The sequence below is a fragment of the Crocuta crocuta genome, unplaced genomic scaffold, assembly GCF_008692635.1.
Source record: "Crocuta crocuta isolate KB4526 unplaced genomic scaffold, BGI_CrCroc_1.0 scaffold334, whole genome shotgun sequence".
Lineage (NCBI taxonomy): Eukaryota > Metazoa > Chordata > Mammalia > Carnivora > Hyaenidae > Crocuta > Crocuta crocuta.
The window spans coordinates 3,855,524-3,870,932 of record NW_027533260.1 but is presented as its reverse complement, the minus strand read 5'-3'; the positions used below and the strand labels follow the sequence as shown (position 1 = coordinate 3,870,932).

At 47.7% G+C, this 15,409-nt stretch overlaps 1 protein-coding gene and 1 non-coding gene across 3 annotated transcripts in view; one reads left to right on the top strand and one right to left on the bottom strand.

The window, feature by feature from the left end:
* The window catches only part of SAE1 (SUMO1 activating enzyme subunit 1), a 75,369-nt gene that overhangs the window by 44,378 nt on the left and 15,582 nt on the right, over positions 1–15,409 (top strand). For both annotated transcript variants that reach the window (XM_077747192.1, XM_077747191.1), the window contains one exon: positions 14,793–14,937. In XM_077747192.1, the coding sequence (XP_077603318.1) occupies positions 14,793–14,937 (145 nt within the window). The remainder of the gene's footprint in view (positions 1–14,792; positions 14,938–15,409) is intronic.
* Positions 4,175–4,247, bottom strand: TRNAR-UCU (transfer RNA arginine (anticodon UCU)). Its single transcript has one exon. It is a non-coding gene; the product is annotated as a tRNA-Arg (tRNA).

Sequence of the window (15,409 nt, the reverse complement as noted above, 5' to 3'; positions counted from 1 at the left end):
AGAAAAAGGAACTAACCCAGGTAGCTTTTGAATATATATCCTCAGACTAAAGAAAAAAGAACTATAAACAAATATTGTACTCAAGTTAGTAGGTTTGTTTTTCGTGTTTTTCACGATGGTGTATGGGTTAGCAATTCTGAAACTAGTGACTGTTCTGGAATGGAGCAAATTGGTAAATACATCGTGAATGATGAGAATCAGGTTTTTTTTATTGCCAGGAAAGGGAGTCATGTAAGGAAGGAAGGTGGGAGAGGCTAGGAGGAGCCTTGCGGGATCGGATGGAGATTGGAGTCACCAGGCAAACACTGGGTTTTCTGTGTAGACACAGAAATAGACGCGTGTACGCATGTATCATTGCGTGATATGGCTGTATCTCCTAGTTCTGGTCGTTAAGAGGGCTGAGGAGCACACACTCTGGTAGCAAGTCATGAATACTCCTCAGGCCCAGATCCTGATTGTTAATCTCCCAAGATCCAGGCCTCAGGGAAATGGCTGGTTCTGGGGCTTGGGTAGGAAAATTACAGGTGAGCTGGGAGCATTCTGCTGTGCCAGAAAGTAAGGAAGCACTCAAAGAATGACAGGTCACCCCAGAAGGACATAGGGGCCAACTTGAAGGGGCTCCTCCTGGTGAAATCTGGGACAGTTGGAGGATCAAGTAAATAATAGATTATAACCCTTGAATAAATTAATTTAAAAAAATAAGTGTAAAAGAATATGGATCAGAAAAAAAACGGATTATAACCCACAGAATAAAAAAAGAGCCCATGAGTCTTCCTGATATATAAGTGAATAAATAGATAGGTGGGGGGTGGGGAAAGTTCTTTTTTTTTTCCCCAGAAGAAGAAAGCACAATCTGGGTATGACCATGGCCATAGTCCTAAAAATCCCTGATGGATGCTAAAACTAATCGGAAGTTTGCTGTGAAACAGAAGCGATATCTCTTCCCAAGATAGTCTTTATTTTATTTATTTTATTTTTTAAAATGTTTATTTATTTATTTTGGGAGAGAGTGCATGAGTGGTGCAAGGGCAGAGAGAGAGAGACTCTCAAGCAGGCTCTGCGCTGTCAACACCAAGTCTAGTGCAGGACTCCATCTCATAAGTCCTGAGGTCATGACCTGAGTAGAAATCAAGAGTCAGGTGCTTAACCGGCTGAGTCGCCACCCAGGCATCACCCCCATCCCCAACCCCACCCTCTCGCCCCAGATAGTTTTTAACTCATTGCAGAGAGAGACTTTAAAGAATCTTGGCAGATTGTACCTCAACCAAGAGATCAAAGCTGACGTTCCAGAAATGGGACAAAGAGAGCTTGTGCCTCCTGAGAGGATGTACTGAGAAGGATGCACCAGCACTCCCAACTTCCTGGCCAACATGGGTAACGGGAGTCTGATTATGAGGAAACATCAGACAAACTCTAATAGAAGAATACTCTACAAAGTAAATGGCTTGTGCTCTTCCAATTGTCTCTGTGGATGGAAGAATTCTTGTTCCAGATTAGAGAACAGCAAAACTGGATAACTAAGTGGAATGTAAGGTTCTGGATTGGATCCAAGAGCGGGAAAAGATTTTTGTTTTCTTTTGCTCCCAAGGACATAAGTGAGACAGTTGGTAAAATTTGAAAAAGGTCTGTAGATTAGATAATACCCTATCAATGTTAATTTCCTAGTTTGCAGGATAGTTTTGTGGTGATGTAAGAGAATATTCCTGTTTTAGGAAAGACACTCTGAAGTATTTAGGGACAAATTCTAGATCACTCAGGAAAAAAGTATGGCTAGATATAAAGAAATACTGGTAAACGTGGAAGACTGTTAACGTTTGGGGAATCTAGGTGAAGTTATACAAGAATTCTGTCTGGTTTTTCTATATGTCAAAAAAGTATTTCAAAAGTTAAAAATAACGAAAAGCAAAAACAATCTCCAAAAGAACCAATTTTCAGCACCTGGTATTATGTCACCATTTGATAGCTAATGAGTAATCGTTGCAGCAGGCCTTTTGATCTGTGCTGGGTCCGTAGAATGGCGTGTTTAACAGTAAGTGCGTCCTCATCATCCCTTCAAATGATGGGGAGGTCTGAATCTGGTATTTTCTGCGTACAGTGCCTCTAGAAGAGAGCCGAATAGATTCCCTAGATTCTCAAGGGTGCCCAGAGACCCTTGCCAGGAGAGAAATACCACATATCACCAGTGAGAACAACAAAGCCTTGAATCAGGGAGGCGATGCTGTGCAAGGCTGGGATGGCCTCCACTTAAGGTATTTGCTCTGCAAAAAAGAATTTCCTCTGTCAGGCAACAGTGGTAGGCAGACTGTAGGGGGCGTATTTGCATGTAAATACACACACCAAGCAAGCCTTTGAGTTCTCTCTGGAGCTGGGCAGGACCTTACTAAGAAATACAAATAGTAGCCTGGGGCCAGGTACTGGGGGGCTAAAGGCATAGATGTAGATGGTGGCCTCTTGCAAGTCATTTCCCCCTGCTGCCCCTCGGGGGGGGGGGGGGGGGGGGGGCGGTGGTACAGATGAGCCAGTATGCCGCCTGCCTACACGCAGAACAAATCTGTTGGAAAACAGTGCTCTGCATGGAGCTGTTAGTGTTATTCCAACCTGTTAGCTGTTTCCTCTTCTGCGGAGCTTTTGTCAAAGTTCAAGTGCTTGACGGGTAGCTCCTTTCACCTAAAGCTGCAGACAGGCACCCTCTGGTGCTCTGTGAGTTCAGCCACATGCCTCCCTCCTATTCAGAGGACCTGGAGTTCTCCCACGGGACTGCCTCTCCCCAGCGGCCTTCACCCGAGGCATAGTCCTTTTACCAGTCGCTACCTTCAGAGCTGCTCCTCCTCATCCATTTCTGGTCACCAGCCTGATCTGTCTCAAAACTGAAATCCTTTTCAGGAATCTATTTTGCCATCAGGATACAAGTTAAACTCCTTGGATTGGCATCCTAGACCTAGGACCTGCTGGCCTCTTTTTCTTTTCTTTTTTTTCCTTAAGTTATTTATTTTGAGAGAGAGCGTGAGTGGGGAGGGGCAGAGAGAAAGGGAGAGAATCCCAAGCAGGTTCTGCACTGTCAGCGCAGAGCCCGATGCGAGGCCAGAACTCACGAACCGAGAGATCATGACCTGAGCCAAAATCAGTAGCCGGACACTCAGCCGGCCAAGTCTCCCAGGTTTCCTGAGCCCTACGTTCCTACTGAACTACTTGCTGTCACCCCATGTTGTCACCCCTTCATTTCTACACACATTTCCATTCCTTCTGCCTGCTTCAGCCCTTCCCACATACTCTCTTTGCTCAGTCAGGAGCCTGACTCACCCTGGCTGACTTGGGCTTCCTTCCCCAGTAATCCCACTCCTCACAACAGAGCCGACTTGAAAGGCTGTCTTATGGGCTCCCTTATCTTTGGACTGTCCTGCACAGGCCACACACACAGCAAGGGCTTGGTAAATGTGGCTCAATCACTGAAGCCACCTGTCCCAAGTTTGAAGAATTTTGCTAGTTCTTAATCTGTAGCTTCATTAATTTCTTTAGGCTCCCCTAAAGCCGCCAAGATGGTGCCAATTTGCATAGTCTTTGTCCTTTTCCCCACTGTGCCACAAGACCCGAAGTCCCTGGACATCCCTGGAAGTGCCAGACTTGGCTGCAGGACTGTGCCCTGAGCATCTAAAGGATTGAGAAGTGTTTCCACTCCTTGGACTCCCCATGTCCACGGAGCAAGCAGCTCCTGTCTCTGCCAGCAGCTGGCAAGGTCAGGGATCTCTGTTGGGGGATTAGGATCCTTTCTAAGGTGACTAATTGTTCTAGGTTCAGAAATCTAGCCAGGCAAGTTTGAAGTTCACGACTCCTTTCTCCTGCCAGTAGAATTTTCTCAGTCACTTAAGCCTTGAAGTCTCCAGGGTTGATCTGGAAGGAAGCAGTTTGGGTCCCAGCCCTGTTAGATATCTCCTGGCCTTGAGGTCCCCTCACTTAGTGGCCTCTGTAGAAATGGAGGAAAGTTTAATAACTTTCTATTCCTGATGATCAGGTATCCAAGAATCTTTGACATAGTTGTTTTCTCCTTTTTTTAATTGTAAAGGTGAGGCAGATCTGTAGAATATTCAGATGCCTCAGAGGAAACTGACATTTCTTGTGTATTCTTCTAGAACTTTTTTCTTTCTTTCCTTCAAGTTTACTTTTTTAGTAACGTCTGTGCCCAACGTGGGGCTTGAACCCACAACCCTGAGATCAGAGGTCACATGCTCCACCGACTGAGCTGGCCAGGCGCCCCTAGAACTTTCTAGTATCTTATACCTCATTCTTCATCTCTGTATGGATTCTTTTGCAAGGTGTCTTGATGATTTGGCAACTGTTGTAGACTCTAGAAAACTTGTATTTCTTTGACCCTCCTTTAGTTCTCCCTGCCCCCACCACCCTCCTCACTTCCCTGTCTGCTTTTATGATACGCAGTTGTCTTGGTCTCTAGACCTCAGCGTGATTTGGTGATCAGTTCTGTCCTTCCTTTCTTCCGTCCTTCCTTCCTTCCTTCCTTTCTTCCTCCCTTCCTTTCTTTTTTTTTTTTTTGATAGAGTGTGTGTGCAAGCAGGGGAGGGGCAGAGCGAGAAGGGGACAGAGGATCTGAAGCCAGCTCTGCGCTGACAGCAAGGAGCCCGAGTGGAGCTCAGACTCACGAACCATGCGATCGTGGCCTGAGTCGAAGTTGAATGCTCAGCCCACTGAGCCACTCAGGCTCCCCAGACGAAACTTATTTTGGAACTTAAAACCTTGGCGAACCAGGTCAGAGGCAGCCGTTGCTGTGTGGGCCTGGCCTTCCCCGGTGGGTGTTTTGGTGTCCGTCGATGACAAGGACCACTGAGGGGGAGACAGCCACAGGGAAATGAGTTCCGATAACGGCCCATGCACTTGAGTACTTGTTGATTTGCTGCTGTCATGACCACAGATGTTTAAAAATAATTTGTAGGAAGGGCAAAAGAAGAGAAGCAGTGGTTTTGTTGTTGTTGTTTGGGTTTTTTGGTGCCACTGCCTTATCAGTGGTAAAGAACACAGACCACAGTCATTCAGAAAGAAAGGCAGCAGCCTGTGAGAGAAGAGAGGTGAGGGGAAGGGCAGAGGTGACCCATAAGTGCGGTCTAGCACCTTCCAGCTGGTACCAGAGAGTCTGGTGAGAAAACTTACCCTACTGCGGCACCTGTTCCACTCTTCATTATGACAAATGGGCAGAACCCTAAGTCTGCCTCATAGGGTCACCAGGATTAAACGAAGGCCCAGCACGTATTGTGGATTCATTATTATTAAGCTGTTTTATGTGCGTCAAAGTCCGTTAAATCTTCATAATGCCCTTGTGAGAGCAGGTCTTCCTGTGATCATCCACTTTCATGTGAGGATACTGAGTCTTAGACAGGCTAAGTCATTTTTTCCAGGGTCACCAAACCTAGTAAATGTTTAAGCATGGCCCAACGCGGATTTTAATTACAAATGGCCCTTGAACAACACAGATTTAAAATGTGCGGGTCCACTTACACATGAACTTTTTGTTTGGATGAATACAGGGTGGTACTGTGAAATGGATTTTCTCTTCCCTGTGATTTTCTTAACATTTTCTTTTTTCTTTGTTTATTTGTTTGTTTTTTAATGTTTACTTATCTTTGAGAGACAAAGTGCGAATAGGGGAGGGGCAGAGAGAGAGAGACACAGATTCTGAAGCAGGCTCCAGGCTCCAAGCTGTCAGCACAGAGCCCAAAGCGGGTCTTGAACCCACAAGCTATGAGATCATGACCTGAGCCGAAGTCGGAGGCTTAACCGACTGAGCCACCCAAGCGCCCCAATAACATTTTCTTTTGTTTGCTTACTTTATAGTAAGAACACAGTGTATGGTACACATAACATGAAATATGTGTTAATCGACTGTTTTTGTTATTAGTAAGGCTTCTGATCAGCGTAGGCTATTCATAGTGAAGTTTTTGGAGAGCCAGTTAAATGTGGATTTTCAAGTTTGTGGGGGGCAGGGGGGCAGTGCCCCTAAACCCCTGTGTTGTTCAAGGGTCGACTATATTATCGTTACTAATAATGGCATTGTGTCCATTTAAAAATCTGAATTTCTCAAAAGCCCTGTGACATTTCCTTATTCCACTCAGCAGATGGGAACCTGAGGCCCCTAAGCGCAGCTTGTGATAATGGGCAGCATTGTGGGCAAGACCTGCTTGCCCGTCTGCTCTGCAGCCCCGCGTCTCCCCCACCCCCGCCGTTAGCCTGTGCTCGGTCCCCGGCCCAGCTGCACTTCTTGTCTGGCGCCTCCCATCTTTTCTCTGACTGTCAGACAACAGTCACGGGAATGTCCTGTGCCATCTTCCCTCGGTAAGAGCGGTTGGCAGAGAGCAGCAAATGCCCAGAGTCAAGGTCATGTGCCACTCAAGTGCTGGGCTAGAGAAAAGACCCTGTCTCCCTGCTGCTTGTGACCAGGCAGGGTGAGTGTGAATGCAGAGGGCTCTGTCAGAACCCCTCTGTGAGTAGAGGGTGCGGTTGGCAAAGCTGATAGAGAAGGGACCTCGCGGCAGGGGGCCGTGGGTCTCTTAGACTTGCCTGCTGCTGCCGCCACTGTATAATTTGCCTCTGCGTTTGAGAATTTCTTTGTCCTTTTCTTTTCGTGAGTTACGGTCTTTGCATACTTGTCAACACTGGTCTACTTTCAAAGGTGAGAGTCCAGCTCAGGAATCACTTGACATTTTTTAAAGGAGAAATAGAATATTTGGCTGGACTAGAGTTTGAGTGGTTTGTGTTGTTCTAAACTGGTGGGCTCTGGGGTGGGGAGCCAGATCTCTTTGAAGTGATTTTTATTTTGCTAACTAGCATATTTCCTACTTTGTCTCTGCTCCTAGCAAGGCAGTATAACATTGAGGTTATGAGTGTGTGTGGTGACCTCTGGGTCCATTATAACTCTGAGCCTCTCTCTCCTAAGCTTCAGTTTCCCACTTCTAGAACAGAGTGGTGATCGTTGTACCTGCCTCATTCTATTTTATCTTCACATGGTGGAGTGCATTTGGAATGTAGGGTATAATGGGACTTATTTTATTTTTGAGAGAGAGAGAAAGCACGTCTGTGTGTGTGTGTGAGCAGGGGAGGGGCAGAGAGGGAAGGAGAAAGAGAGAATTCCAAGGAGGCTCTGCACCATTAGCACAGAACCAGCTCGGGGCTCGAACTCACGAACTGTGATATCATGACCTGAGATGGACACTTAACCAACTGAGCCACCCAGGCGCCCGAGGACTTTTTTTTTTTTTTTTAAAGATTGTGTTTTTGGGGCGCCTGGGTGCCTTAGTCAGTTAAACGTCCAACTTCAGCTCAGGTTATGATCTCAACAGTTCGTGAGTTCGAGCCCCATGTTGGGCTCTATACCGACAGCTCAGAGGCTGGAGCCTGCTTTCAGGTTAAGTAATCTCCACATCCAAAGTGGGACTTGAACTCATGACCCCGAGGTCAAGAGTCACACGCTCCACTGACAGCCAACTAGTGCTCCTGTGGGATTTTTTTTAGCCTGAATGTTGCAAAAACCATGTGACTAAAACCTGCTTAAACATAATTTTAATAGCTGAATACTATTCCTGTCAATATATATTTTGTGTAACCATCCTGTTAACCTGATGTGAGGTTATTTCCAGATTTTCAGTGGTATAAATAATGTGACAGTGACCATTTATACATGACTCAGTCACTGGCCAAGAGGCGTGACCCTTTGTAAAGATCCTCTGGACCACATCTTCTCACAGTTTATTGAGCATATACACACCCACCAGAGCTCTGGGTGACAGAGCAGTGCCTTCTGCCTTCTTGCTTAGGTTGAGTAACCTTGGCCTTTAATTTGGTAGGCAAAAAATGGCATCTTGTTTTCAGGTCATTTCTGAGAAGCAGCACCCTCCTTTCCCCCCACCACCAACTTCCACGCAGCTACTTCAGATTCTTTTCAGAAGAAAATGAGACGTAAATAACAGGCAGCTTTTCTGTTTTGAGCTGATCTGTGATGAGGTCCTGCACCAGGTTTCACTGCAGAGGTGAATGGTGGCTAGGACTCTGAGCTCAGGAGGGGCCGTTCAGAGCAAGTCTGAGGCCGCTCCAGTGCTGAGCCTCTCTGGAGAGCAAGATCAAAGCACTTTGTGGCTGTGGTGACATTCGGGGCTTATGAGCATGCCCTCTGTGGATTGCAGGGCCTGGGGCTGTCTGGGTCCCTTCTGGGCCCCTAGCACAGGGTGTAGGCGTGGAGTGCAGGTGCTCAGGAAATGTTTGTGGATGAAAAGAATGAATGAATGCATGCAAATACCTACTTGTAAGTTTCTTCATTAAAGAGTGGAGGAAAGAAGGGGGAAGTGGAGGCGCCTGGGTGGCTCAGTCAGTCATGCCTCTGATTTCAGTTCAGGTTGTGATCTCATGGCTTGGGAGTTCGAGCCCTGTCTTGGGCTCTGCCCTGACAGTGCAGAGCCTACTTGGAGTTCTCTCTCCCTCCCTCTGTGCCCCTCCCCTGCTTGCTCGTTCTCTCCTTCTCTCAAAATTAAAAAATAATGTGGAACTGAGCTGAGCAGATGACCAGGTGCCTCCAAAGGTAGGAAAGAGTTTGAGAGCCAGACTCCCAGTGTAATGTGCCTGCCTTCTCCAGTCCAGCTCTCCTTTGAGCTTCATGCCTGTCGGCTGGCTTTTCTGCACCTTTAGCCCTCAGCTGTGGCCTTGAAAGCCAGACTTCATCTTGTTTCCCTCTTGAGGGCACACGTGGTACACTGTATATCTTGTTTCTTGCTGGCCCTTCCAGATCTACTGTTTGTAAATAACATGGTAAGGAACAGATCCATCCTGGCTATCTTGAAAACTCTGGTAAATTCTGTTAGTAGAAGAGCAGGCCTGGTTGGGAGGTGTGAGGTGTCAGTTGTCGCGAGCCCTCCTTTGTGTGTTTTCTTCCTTGGCCCAACAGTGAGGCTTCCCACATTGCAGTTATTTTCTCAGTGCCCACTGTGGGGCATGCCCTGTGCTGGGCGTTAATTAGAGAATAGTGAACCAAGCAGATACAGTTTCTGTCCCACAAGCACAAAAATCCAGGAGAGGAGACCGGCCAGTCCTCGTACAAGTGAGTTTATACCAACACCGGTCCAACCCCAGAGTGAGATCCGGGCATCTGAGGAAAGAGCGTCGGGTGTGAAGAGCGTGAGGATTGTTCAGAGCCGAGCTCTCCAGTCTCCAGAGCTGACGACTACGTTAGTGATGGTAACGGGGTTAAGTGGGGAATTTCAGCGTGAAGAAACGTGTCCGTTTCTCTGGGGACGTGCAAGCTAGGTTTATGGAGACCGCGGGAGAGCTGTGGCTCTGGAACTGTCCTGTATGCAGTACTTACGCTGCTCGCCGTGCTGCCCCGGCTGCTTTCCGGGGGTTACTTCACTTACTCCTTAAACCCCCTAAGGGAAGTGCACTCAGGACTCCCATTTTACAGAGCAGGCTCGGGAGGTTGTCACAAGCCCGAGGTCACAGTGAGTGGGAGAATCGGGACCCAGCCCAGGCAGCCCAGCTCCAGCGCCGTGGTCGTCACGGCTGCTGTCTGCCAATTTCCAAACTCCCCAGGCTCTAGAGAGCAGCACGTGGATGTGCCAGGGGTGAAAGCATGCCCAGGGTCCGTGTTTGGGCCTGGTGGCCAGTCGGAGCGAGATGGTTCTCCCCACTGAGACCACCCATTCTAAGAATGTTCTCCCAGAGTACCTTGTCTGGGTCCCCACCTTTCGTTATTTTTTTTTTAATGTTTATTTATTTTGAGAGAGAGAACATGAGCACAGGAGGGACAGAGAGAAAGGGAGAGAGAGAATCCCAAACAGGCAGCATGGAGCCCTACATGGGGCTTGATCTCACAAACCACGAGATCATGGTTAATGAGGTCAAGACCTGAGCCGAAATCAAAAGTCAGACGCTTAACGACAGAGCCACCCAGACATATATTTATTAAGATGTACTTGACTTAAAATATTCTATTTCATGTTACAACATAGTAATTTGATATTTATGTATACTGTGAAATGGTCACAATAATGCTAGTTATTACTGTCCCTGGTATGTGAAAGAGCAGTTGACCAAACAGGAGATCTAGTATTTTGCCTTAAAAGATAGACTGTAGGTTAAGAGAACTTTCCTTTTCTTAGTTGAGCCAATTTGCAGGCCATTCGCAGAGATTATGAGTCTCCGCTGAGTGAGCAGCTTGAGGAGAACGGGGGCCATGGGGGAGATGAGTGCAAGGGTGGTTGGTGCAGAGAAGCTTCAGGTGTCAGTCGGGCAGATAAGGTTTTGTGTAGATCTGGCTTTTTCCCTTCTCACTTGAGCTGCCTTGGGGGGTAGGGGGCAGCAATTGGGTTGGGGCTAATTTCTGACATTGACTTCACTTTTTTTCTCCTATGAAAGTGCTACTTTCTTCTGGTGGCCTTAGTGATTATGCTAAATATAATCATACCGCTTAAATGTAGGGGCTCCTGGGTGGCTCAGTCAGTTAAGCATCCGACTTCGGCTCAGGTCATGATCTCACAGTTCGTGGGTTCGAGCCCCACGTCGGGCTCTGTGCTGACTGCCAGCTCAGAGCCTGGAGCCTGTTTCGGTCTGTGACTCCCTCTCTCTCTGACCCTTCCCTGCTCACGCTGTCTCTCTCTCTCTCTCCTAGAAACAAATTTAAAAAAAAAAAAGAACAGTGATTAATAGTATTGCTTTCCACATTTCTATCATAACGTGAATCTGATACTCTGATTCAGAATAAATGTGAATTTGAGTGTCAGTCTTTTTGCGGAATAGCAGTGTATTCACATGTATATCATTTTTCTTTTAACACATGAAAAGGTGCTTGGTTTCTCCTTTTCAAAGTTTGCCTTTTTCCCTTACACGGGCAAGTCCTGAACTTGGACAGAGATACTGGCCTATCATCTGTAGCGATGAATGTCATTCCCCCAGAATTTAACAACCTGAGTTAATTAAAAGATTCAGAGGAAGTTAATCAAGTTTGGAACTCTAATTTTGTGCAGTGTTTTGATATGATTCGATGAGTCATCTTTTGGCAGAGCAGCTCACCATCCCCAACAATATTTGATCTTAATGGAACAGTTTTATAATCTGGAAACTGGTGAGGAGGTGCTCTTCAGAAATGCAGAGTCAGTGTGGGGGTGGGGGTGCTAGCTGGCTGGCTATTTAGGAGGGGTCAAAAACAGAACAAAGAGGGAATTTAATGAATAAAAACTTGTTAGGGGACAGGGTCAGTTGTGGGGCTTCTCCCCGTTCCCCTACACACCTGCTGACTGGAGCGCTGACATTTGAAAAAGAGTGAAAAATACAGCTTCTGTTTGCTTTGCTGCAAGTAAGTGGCCAGACGGACTGGCCCCCTTCCTCGAGGCCCTGAGAGGACTTCAGATGTGGTCAGCAAGGTATCTGGACAGTGCTGGCCTGCCGGCCCTCAGCGGGGCCAGCTGCTGGCTGCCTTTGCTCTCTCCTCTTGTTTATGTATTTTTTTTTTTTTAATTTTTTATTTATTTCTAGGAGAGAGAGAGAGAGACAGCGTGAACAGGGGAGGNTTGCTCTCTCCTCTTGTGCCACATCTTCCCTCTTCTGAGGTGAAGCTGGTCTGTGACACTCTGAAGATTGACGGGCAAGGTTTCATGTGGCCTCTGCCTTCACTTCTCTCCCATTGAACTGAGAACTTAAAATTAATGGACCATTTGGGAGAGGGGAAGGCACGACTCATCTGGAAAATGCATCTCACAAAAAAGTGGCCAAATGGCAGTTCTCCTGATGTTGGGGCAAAGAGCCAGACCGCTTGGAATCCTTGGGGCTACGTTCTCGATTCTCTGGCCATTTCTTCTGGATTCGATTAGGGTTAAGAAACACAGGTTAGGAAGGCAGACCTGAGTTGGTATTTCTGCTCCACTGCTTATGATTGGCAGTTGCACTGAACAAGGCACTTAATCTCTATGAACTTCAGTTTCTTTATCAATAAAGTGGGGAGAGTAATCGGATCTCCCTACCTCCCCAGGATGAGTGGTAATGCACGTAAGATGTTTAGAATAGTGGTTGGCACATTGCAGGCACTGTTTGTGCTACGGTTATTAGACTGGTTTGAGCTTTGTTCCAAGAGCTGTATTTTCTAACCAGAAGATGAAGGCTTTGTGGTGGGGCTGAAAAACTTCTCCTCTTCCCTCCATCCCTCACGACAGTTGGTGCCTCTGTCCCAGTGACACAGAAATGAAAGGCATGGGAGGCAGCCAGCATGGGGCTCCTGCTGCCCAGCGCCCTGACGGCTGGAATCAAGCAGCCTCGCTCGGTCTCTACACAGCTGCCACAGGGCCTTGGATCGGGCAGTTTGAGCGGGCCACATTTGGCTCTGCCTCTGTCATTGCTCAGGCGACACTGGTAACTCATTCTGGGTCTGTCCTTGTGTCCTCTCGGGAGCGACTGCTAGGAATAGTGATGACATTCGAGTCCGAGTCCGCTCGGAGTAGCCTCTGTTTTGGCTGCACTAGCAAATTTCCAGATTCCTTTATCTTCACAGGCCATTGTTGAAAAAGCAGCTTGCACCAAACAGGGATTCCGGCCGCTCTGCAGCCCTCTCCACCCCGCCCCCAGGTGCTTCTTCCGCGGTTGCGTTTTTTCACTCCAAAGTGAGGCCTAGGTGCTGGCCAGCGTCCACGCCGCCCTCAGCTCGGAGCGGGCTGCCAGTGCTTGGGTAGAATTGAAGCTCTGTTCTTGGAAGAGGAAAGAAACATCCCCAGACAGCAAACATCATTCAAAACAGATAGTCCAGAGTCCTCTCTTCAAAGGACGTGCTGGGCCCTGTCCTGGGTGTGCAGAGGTTGCCAGAGAAATTCGGACCGGAAGCCTGTCTCTGAGAAAAACCCCGTCCAGGGTTGGGTCTTTCTTTCCATTTGGGCCTCCATGGTTTGACATCTTTCTGGAACACTTTACAGCCCACTTAGGAACTCCCCTCGGGCTTCAGGGGGGCCATCTGTGGTGGTTCCTGAATCCTCTGTGTTCCCTCCCCCCACCTATGTGGGCGCAGGCACAGCGCCTCGGCCTCCGGGCCACGGCACGCACTTGGCCATCTTGCTGGTTGTCAGGCCATGCTGCCCATCACTTTGTGAATCTTCAGAAAACAAGTAGAAGGACTGATTCCTTGGTCTCGGGTGGCTTCCAAATACTTGAGTTTTTACAGAGCCTGAAAGCAATTGTGTCAGTTTTCAATCCACCTTAAGTTTTAGGGAAGAGCCCCTTGTACTGATGGAGAGTATAATTTGTTGACTAAGTTCACTTTTTTTGAGTCAGCAAATCCCAACAAGGCTTAAAGAAAAGTGCTTTTTTTTAAAGTTTATTAATTTATTTTGAGAGAGAGCAAGCAGGGGAGGGGCAGAGAAAGAGGGAGAGAGCATCCCAGGCAGGCTTTGTCAATGCAGAGCCCGATGCGAGGCTAGAACTCATGAACTGCATGATGATGACCTGAGCAGAAATCAAGTTGAATGCTCAACCGACTGAGCCACCCAGGCACCCCGAAGGAAGCACCTTTTTAAACTGCAAAGCCCCCTCCAGGTATGGGTTGCTGTCCCAGAACACCAGGGGCCGCATGTGTCCACTCCCACCCTGAAGCAGCGTGTGTGATGTGGGAGGGGTGTTGTCCCCGAGATGAGACTCTGGGCTGCCCATCAGCCGCCCGCGGGGGGCGCATGCTGGGGGACGAGACCACCACCCACCCGGCATGCAGTGAGCATCGTGAACAAGGTACGGTGCCAGTAGAAGGTGCTGGTATTTTGATCAGCCTCAGGCCCCTTACTGTGTCTTTTTGTCGGGGTTAAAAATTCAGACCCTGTTAGGGTCTCATGATGTGGGAGCTCTGATTTGCTGCTACCCTCTCCTCTGCTTCACAAGCAAGATGGAACCTTCGTTCTGGAGGTTGACATAGGAGCGAGGTTTTGTTTGTAATGACCTGCCTGTCTAAGGGGTCTGAGCGTTGGGCTGGCCTCTCTGGCTGGAGCAGCCCTTTGAACTGATTGCTAGAATGCGTGCCTCCCACCCCTGACCCGTCTTCCAGGGCACAACAGGGTCTTCTGCCTCTGCTGGAAGCTTCTCCCCTGCGTCCCCACACGCCCAGGCTCACACACACTAGACTCAGTCACTTCTTCTTCAGGGAGGCCTTAACTGACGCCACCCTACCGGGGACGTCAGCTCCTCTGCTACCCTGTTGTGGGACCGTTCACAGTAATTGTAGTCACAATAAATGTGATTATTGATTGACTTTCTGGCTATTTTTGTGAATAAATGAAAAGTATATTACCTTTCACTTGGCCCGCTTTNNNNCCCTTTTTTTTTTTTTTTTTTTTTTTTTTTTTTTTAGTTTTATTTAGGGTTGCCTGGGTGGCTCAGTCAGTTAAGCGTTTGACTTGATTTCGGTTCAGGTCATGATCTCATGGTTTAGGAGTTTGAGACCTGCACCAGGCTCTCCAGTGACCATGCAGAGCCTGCTTAGGATTCTCTCCCTCGCTGTGCCCCTCCCGACTTGCACTTTCTCTCAAAACAAGTAAGTAAACATTTAAAAACTATGTTAAGAAAATAAAGGTTTATTTAAGTAATTTCTGTACCCCACATGGGGCTTGAATTCACAATCCTGAGATCAAGAACTGCACATTCTTCCAACTCAGCCAACCAGGTGCCCCTCACTTGGCCCACATTTTAATTAAAGTACCATTTTCTTTGTTTTCGTTCTCAACATCTGTAAGCGTTTGTTACAGAAAGACCTGGTTTTTAACCTTCCTTCTTCGTCTTTCCAGTGCTCCTGAAGTTCCGCACGGATAAAGGAAGAGACCCTCGTTCTGATACCTTTGGGGAAGATTCTGAGCTCTTGCTCCAGATACGAGACGATGTGCTTGACTCCCTGGGTGTTAGTCCTGAGCTGCTTCCCGAAGATTTCGTCAGGTTAGTCTCCACGTTTGCCACAGCTGAGCCTGTATCGAGAACACTCTGCTCTCGGTATGGGCTTAATTTGGGGAGATCCTTTATTAAGACCAAAAGCCCGGGGCACCTGGGTAGCTTAGTCTGTTAAGCGTCCGACTTCAGCTCAGGTCATGATCTCACGGTTCATGGGTTCGAGCCCCACTTCGGGCTCTGTGCTGACAGCTAGCTCAGAGCCTGGAGCCTGTCTTCAGATTCTGTGTCTCCCTCTCTCTCTGACCCTCCCCTGCTCATGCTGTCTATCTCTCTCTCAAAAATAAGTAAAACATTAAAAAAAAAAGACCAAAAGTCCCAAGGAGAGCCTCCTTTGCTACATTCTGCCTACTCCCATTGACCTCTGGTAAGAGAGGTGCAAGTTGTCTTTTGTCGTGGATACTTTATATTCGTTTCATGTGGCTGTAAGTCCAAGGCAATATGAAATCTATATACACCCCTA